Below are 7,182 nucleotides of genomic sequence, written 5' to 3' on the forward strand. Positions count from 1 at the left end.
AGGTGTTGCAATAAAGGAAGAAATTCTTCTGTGATTGATTGAAGGTCTTGTGACAGCCATAACTTCCCTTTAAAGTAAGGGAATAACAAAGATTGCATGGAATCAGCTCTGGGCTGCTGAGAGTGCAAGAGTTCGCTAATGTGACAGATAACCTTGCATTTCAGAATAAATGGCTTGCATCCCTCTGCTTAACTAGGCTGTTGGCAGTCCCAGTTATTTACTAGATAACCTCCCCACTCTCCAGAGCCAAAACCAGAACCCTTAAGGAACTGTCATTTTCTGTCAAGGGTTTGTATGACTTTTAACATATGAAACTGGAAGACTGTATGTTGTTGGAATAAGTTCTAGAGAGACTGAAATTTTGTCTTCAGTTTATGAGGCTGATATTGTGTCTAGTCTTGGTCTAGTTAAACTGTGCTGCAAGTTTTCTGTGGCGTGTGAAGGCAGCGTTTTCCTAGATCTATAGCAGATTGCTAAAAAGGTTCATTTGTTTTCTGTAATGAAGGCCATACCCTCCATTAAAGGGTTATGCTGGATCTTTTAAAATATCACCTATAAGATTAAATTTTTCTTCACATCTGTAATAGGTCAAATGCTCATAATTCCAAATTCGTAGGTCCAGGGATTCACTGTCAGTGTGGTCTTCTGTGACACAGAAGCCTTTGAAACCTTTTCTCGTATGTGAAGGTCACTAGCTGGTAGCTTTTTCAGGTGTGTATTGGATATAAGGCTCATAGTTCATAGAATTACTGTTTTGTAATAAAAACTTAACTTTAAAGGCTGTTTATTAGAGAGGTAACATACATTTTTTTTTGCTTTTTTTGTTTTGGTTGAGCTAAGTTATCCGTGCATGTTTTCCTTTCTTCATATCATTGAGAAAAATAGTTCTGTGTAGGCTTTTTTTTACCCTGTAATAGTAGTACACTCTTATTAGAGTGTAAGGATGATAGGTTAAAAAAAGCAGCAATGTCAAGTGCTTTTGGTAATTAATTTGGGAAAGATAATGGATTTCAACACAACTAGTGCATATATGTATAATCTGTTTTTGCATTAATGCAAAACAGATTTTGTTTTAAAAAAAAGTTTTTGAATGTATAGAATTTGATGGAAACTTCCGATTACAAATTTTCATCCTATATTTCTGTAGCTTTTGACTTCACCTAATTTAGTGCTAGAAAGCTAATTTTGAAACCTTCAAAAATGTGCTACTTCTGGAAATATCATTTGACTCTTAATTAAGTGCGTAAAATGAAATTTGGTTTGGCACAAAATGCCTTTCAGAGCTGACAATGTCACTAGCTTTTAGTTTCATAATACGTGCTTTGTATTACTACGAGATTGAGAACTTTTCCAGCAAAAAAGACAGACAAGCATGCGACATCTTAAAATTCTAATTTGTTCCATCCTTGTTAGTGCAGCTACAAAACTTGTAAGATAAGATGAAGTTAACATTAAAACATGAGTGGTGTCTGTGCAGCAAGTTTTCTGCAGCGCTCTAGGTTATTGCTCTTCAGGATGTAGAAAAGATTTGACCTTTGGCTAATGAGACAACGAGGTAGACATTGTCTGTATCCTTCATCTTTGGTGTTAACCAAATGCAATATATTTGCTTTTCGTCCTATTGGATGTTTTATTTGGTTCTTTCCTAGAACATTAATTTATTGATGCTCTACCTAGCAGAGGGAGCTGGAGAGAATGCCTTTTCCAGTGATTCAAACTGCAAACTCAGGCATTAAAGCATTAGATCACATCTTGATATGATGGGAGAATGCGGCAGGCAACTTCTTGGTGTTTTACCCCCTGTCTAAAGCTGACACTGCTCTAGAACAGGATCAGAACCATTTAAGTAAAATAACATTTAAGCTTTTTACAGTCCAAGTACGTTGTCTTGGAGATGAGTAGCACTGATAGGGATCCCAGGGCCTTTTACATGACCTCCATGTCTGTAAAAGCTAAGTCCTCAGATAAACAGTAATTTGCTTTCAGAAACCAGTTGTTTCCACAGAAAAGAAAAATGTTACCTAAGCTCAAAACCAATATTCATAGCCTGTTTAATATCATTATTTTATAACCAGAGATTTTCTATTTTCTATCCTGTTAAAGAGACTACAACTAAAACTTGTAGACAACTGGACATTTTTCAGGAGGCACATATTTGTATTGTTTTTTTTACTATTATAGCTAAATTACTATTTTTTTTTCCACTGTTACGTTAAAATAAAAATAATTTGTAGGTGGTTGTACTCCAGATATTGTCTGCGTGTTTGATTTCAGTAGTTACAGTATCTAAGCAAGTTAGCTTTATCTTCTGTTTATTGATGCTGTGCTTTAAATGAAGGGCATATGGTGTGTTTGTATCAGCAGCTACTGCAAAAGAATTTTACATAATGACTGTTCTATTTTTAAAGACCAGCATTCGAACCATCTTGCATGTTTGAGAGTGTTTTTTAAATTCATGTCTTTGTTCATCTATTAAATGTTCATTGAATTAAGTGAAAAGCTTCTACTGAGTTGGAACTAGGAACACAGAACTAGGTTGTCATACTTAAGATCTTTACTAACCAAGTTGTTAGTCAACTTACATATGTATTAATACTAATAGGGACATATTTTTTTGTCCCTGTCCTGGCAGCTTGTAGCTACGCGTGATATTGCTTTTAAAATTACCCTTTTAAGAACATAAAAATGGCCATACTCTGAACAAAATTTCCATCTAGCCCATGGCTCCAGCCACTGACATCTCAAGTACTTCCTGTGCTTGAGGCTGTTTCTTTGGACTTCAAAGTATTTCTCTCCTATGAACTTTCCCCATCTCCTCTGAGACTAAGTACTAATATTTGCAGCATCCTTACTAAATAGCATTCTGCAGCTTAACTGTGCATTGTCTGAAGAACCACATTCCTTGTCAATTTTTAACAATCTGCTATAAAAATCTCTTAAAAGCAAGACTTAGGAAATTCCCTGTTTGTTTTTTTTTTTGTGTGGTTTTGAAGGGTGGAAACCAGAATGGACTTGCTGATAATTTTTCATTATAGGCAGATTAGTTTTGATATGGAAAGGACAAGTTCTGTCCACAGAATTACAGAATCATCTAGGTTGGAAGAGACCTCAAGATCATCAAGTCCAACCTCTGACCTAACACTAACAAGTTCTCCACTAAACCATATCACTAAGTTCATTTAACATTGAGTCAGAGTTTCGTCAGTCTAATGTAAGAAAACTTGTATTTTCAGTTCTTGGCTCCGAAAGAAAAGAAAAATGAACCTCTGCCTGCTACAGATGAAGGTGGTGATGTTGATGACTTGGTGAGTACAATAAAGACATGATGTGGCTGTAGAATTCAGTTGTAGGTGAAAGTTGCAGTAAGAAAAAGCTTCTTAAAGCAGTAGATCACATGTCTTAGAAAACACCTCAGGGAACTGACTCAGAAAAGAGCCATGTGAAATTACTTGTTTACTATTGTAAAACACAACCAGATGTGTAATTTTATGATGGCAAATAGAAGGCTGTGTAGTAACATGGGTGTTTATATAGATTAGTTGTGTCCTCTTGTATATTTAAAAGACCCAATGAGGCTGCGTGTTTGATAGCAGATTATAATTTACTATAATAGCAATAGCATTTAACAAAGTTTGTAGATCTAGAACAGCTATTTATGTGGGTTGAAACTTAAAGTCATTTAAAATTAAAAGATGCTTTAATCTTCTCAGTTAACCTTCTTTTATACTAACTTGCTTAAATTCAAGGATTTCAAGAGGGTTTTTTTAATAAACATTTTAGCCATTTCTGTACAGGCTGAGTCATTACAAATCTGTCTCTGAAGCTTAAATTGATGGTGTAGACAGTTCTAATGAAGTTTCAATAGCAGGCATATTTTTACTTTTGGACTGTACTTTTTTTAAGTCTCCAAATTGCACATATGATTATGCGAAGATGAGATTTAAGGTTTGTTTTTGTACTTTTAGTGTTAAGTTCCATGTGGTCCACTTATGTTGGATTTCTTATTTCTTATGTTGGAATCCTGATAAGGATTTCTGAGTTTGCTTTATTTTCTAAGCTGTAAACACAAGAAATTTCTTGAATTCAATACCTTTTCTTCTAAATCTGTTGCTTCTGTTTGCAGCTGGACATGATGTGACTGCATGATACATTGGGATTGAATAAACGAAGTTATGGAAGAGATCTCCCTGTAAGATGGCACACAAATAGGATGCTAATGAGAAGACTGTATAGCCATCTTTATTTTCTCAAATGAGAGCAGAAGTCCAAGACATTTTCAGTTGGTGTAAATGTCATCTGACTTTTTAAAACTAGAACAGAGGATTGATATCTTTAAGGGGTCTCTCTTTTTTTCTTTAGCACAGAGAATCTGGTTTATCTGTGGAACTGCTTCTAGTTAAACGCCACTAAATTTAATGAGAGCCTGTGTTTGTGCCTGAAATTCTTGTTATATTCCCTGAGAAGGAAGACAGAAATGTCACAGCGAGGTTACCAGGTAATATAGAATCTTTAGTGGATGTAACTCCATAGCATTATTGCTGCAGAAGGAGAAAGGTTGTGTTTTCATGCTTTTTCCCTGCAGAGAGGAAAAAAAAAAGGGGGGGGGGGAGTATTGGAAAAATTCTAGGCCAGGGATTTACAAAGTAATGGTTTGAAATGAACAGCAGAAGCTAAAACATACAACAAAGCCAAGTGTACTGATCTTGTGACGCTGTACCCAAATCAACAATTGTGGTCATCTTTCTGTGCTCCAAGTTCTCTTTCATGTCAGCTCAACAGCAGAGTTAAAGATTCTCAAAATTATTTTATTTTTTAAGACTTTTACCTGTGATTCCGGTAGTACTCTTGGTGCTAAAAGGAGAAAAGACTCTGTTATATGCCTATTTAATACAATGCTGGTAATGTAGAGCAGAGGGATACGTGAAAGCTGTACGCTGACACTTGTGATAGATAACTGATGACAGTTAACATTGGTAACCAAAATGGTGTACTATCTCCACAAAGCAATCCAAAGTTGTCAAATACTGCTTAGAAAGAGACACTCGAATTTGATTTACAGATCTGGAGAGAAACTAATGACAACTTCACAGATGCTTGTTACCGCCAGATTAATTCCTTTAAAAGCTGTTCTTTATTATTGCAAATGTATAAAAGTACTGTGCAAAGTGGTGGCAGTATCATATAAAAAAAATCATGAGCTAAATTAAAAGATGTTTTGGAATATCTGCCCTTTATACTGAAAAGCTCCTGTGTGTGAAACAGCAGTTGCTTTTCCCCACATTTCTCTACACAGAGACTTGCTCTCTTCTTTCTTTTGTCTTATCTTGATTGAGTTCATGCAGACTTTGAAGAGATCTCTCAAGTGCAGAAGGCAGGCAGTAGGTAACGTTTCCAGGCCTTTAGATCATTTGTTTCATGTAAAGTTATTTTTCTGAATTGTAAATAAGAAATTGTTGGTAACTCCATGGTTTTGACCATCTATTTTTAGGCTGATTTATGGAGTGTAACACTGGTGGTTTTTTATTTTTTTAATTAGTTTGATTAATAAAATACTCAATGGATTGCTTTTCTTTTCTTTATAACCATGTTTGCTGAAGTCAGATCATTAACTACCTATGCAGTACCTAGGTGAGACTACTGAAAAACCCTTTTCCAGGCATACAGTGAAAACATTGAACATTGAAAGCCTTCCACAGGAGTTGAATGTAATTACTTTTTCTATATTTTACAAACACGAAACTTCACAACACCCCCAATAAAATCATTTTTATTATTTTGCAGAGATGAGTCTTGGTCAAGACCGGACAAGACATAGAATTCCTTTGCAATCAAAGCAAGGATTAGAGCTTTCAATTTCTTCTGAACTAGTTGGCCACATTTTTAGAGTGTATTGTTTCTGTCAAGCAATAAGCATTTAGGAGTGTGCAGAGTATTTCATATGTCTTCTTGATGCCTATAAAGCGCATTTAGGCTCAGTATAGTAACTGAGTTGATAGGACTGAAGAGGGCAATGGGAATTTGAATTGTAGTTAAATTAAGTGAAAGTGAATTCTCAGAAGGCAAGCAAAATATCTTTAATTCTGCCCAGCCTTCCAGGCATCAGTCATCAGAAGCTTACGATATGCATTAGTGAGAGTTTATCAGATAGCAACCTGATTTTATACTTGTTCTGTGCCAAAGAATCAGCTTTCAACTGAAAAAGTTAAATGACTGGAAGATATCTTCCACTCAGTCTATGCTCACATTTTCAGTTACGAATTCTGACATAGTTACTTACTGTTTTACGCTGAAGATGCTCATTCTGAATTGCAATACTGACCGGTCTTCAAAACTTCAAAAGCAATAGAGCTGTTAGTCACCCACTCAAAACCAAACATGCAGAAAACGCCATGCAAATCTCTTGCAAGCAGTGTAACATTCCCTGTCCTGTACTTCATAGCTGTAGGAATTATCAAGGCATCTTTCTAAAAAAGACATAATGGCTGTGACTTTTGCTTTATGTTACAGAATTACATTTTCTTGGAAGGAGTAGTTCTGGAAAGTTCTGGTAATAATAATAATATGGGACAACAACTTTGGTTAGCTTTTTTTGGCCAAAAGATCAAAGCTTGTGATTGTGTTGCATCTTTGTTATCTACCACTCTGATATGACTTTAACTTAATGGACAGTATCAGTCAGCTTCAACGGAGAGGCAGTGATTTCAGTGTGATATAACTAAAAAAAGGTTTTATGAAAGTTAATGCTATGAAGAGGTGGAAGAGAAAGAAATGAAATTCTCAGCCTTTATTCCCTGTTTGGCTGGCCTTACAGCTGAGAGTATCAGCTAGCAGGCTAATCATCACGTTGCATCAGCAGTATCATATGTTGCCTACTCTGCAGGTCCTCTCCTCCTTTTTTTTTTTCCCCAATTAGATGAGGAACTTGGACTCAAGATATTTTGCAGGGTGGACTTTGGGAAGTGGAAAGTATTCAGAGGTATTAAACCAGGAGGTGTAATGAGTATGGGAGGGAGCTGGGGGTGCAGCCTGGAACTGTGAATACAGAAAGGACAGCAGAGTGTTTTTGGGAGCCACAGAGGCAAAGCAAGGTTCTTCCAGTACCAGTGTAGGAGGAATGGGACATGAATCTATTAGCAACCAGGCTTATATTAGTTCTGCTGGTAATGAAACAGGTTGCTCTGT

General features: G+C 36.0%; 1 protein-coding gene across 3 annotated transcripts in view; it reads left to right on the forward strand.

The window, feature by feature from the left end:
* XRCC5 (X-ray repair cross complementing 5) overlaps positions 1 to 5,562 on the forward strand; it is a 48,242-nt gene extending 42,680 nt beyond the window's left edge. For 2 of the 3 annotated variants that reach the window (XM_068687162.1, XM_068687164.1), the window contains exon 20: positions 3,234 to 3,341. In XM_068687162.1, the coding sequence (XP_068543263.1) occupies positions 3,234 to 3,326 (93 nt within the window). In that variant the 3' untranslated portion in view covers positions 3,327 to 3,341. Of the gene's footprint in view, positions 1 to 3,233; positions 3,342 to 4,123 lie in introns of those variants that run through there. The other variant, XM_068687161.1, reaches the window with a different exon arrangement.
* Positions 5,563 to 7,182: the final 1,620 nt, after the last annotated feature.

The sequence above is a fragment of the Anas acuta genome, chromosome 6 (assembly GCF_963932015.1).
Source record: "Anas acuta chromosome 6, bAnaAcu1.1, whole genome shotgun sequence".
Taxonomy (NCBI): Eukaryota; Metazoa; Chordata; class Aves; order Anseriformes; family Anatidae; genus Anas; species Anas acuta.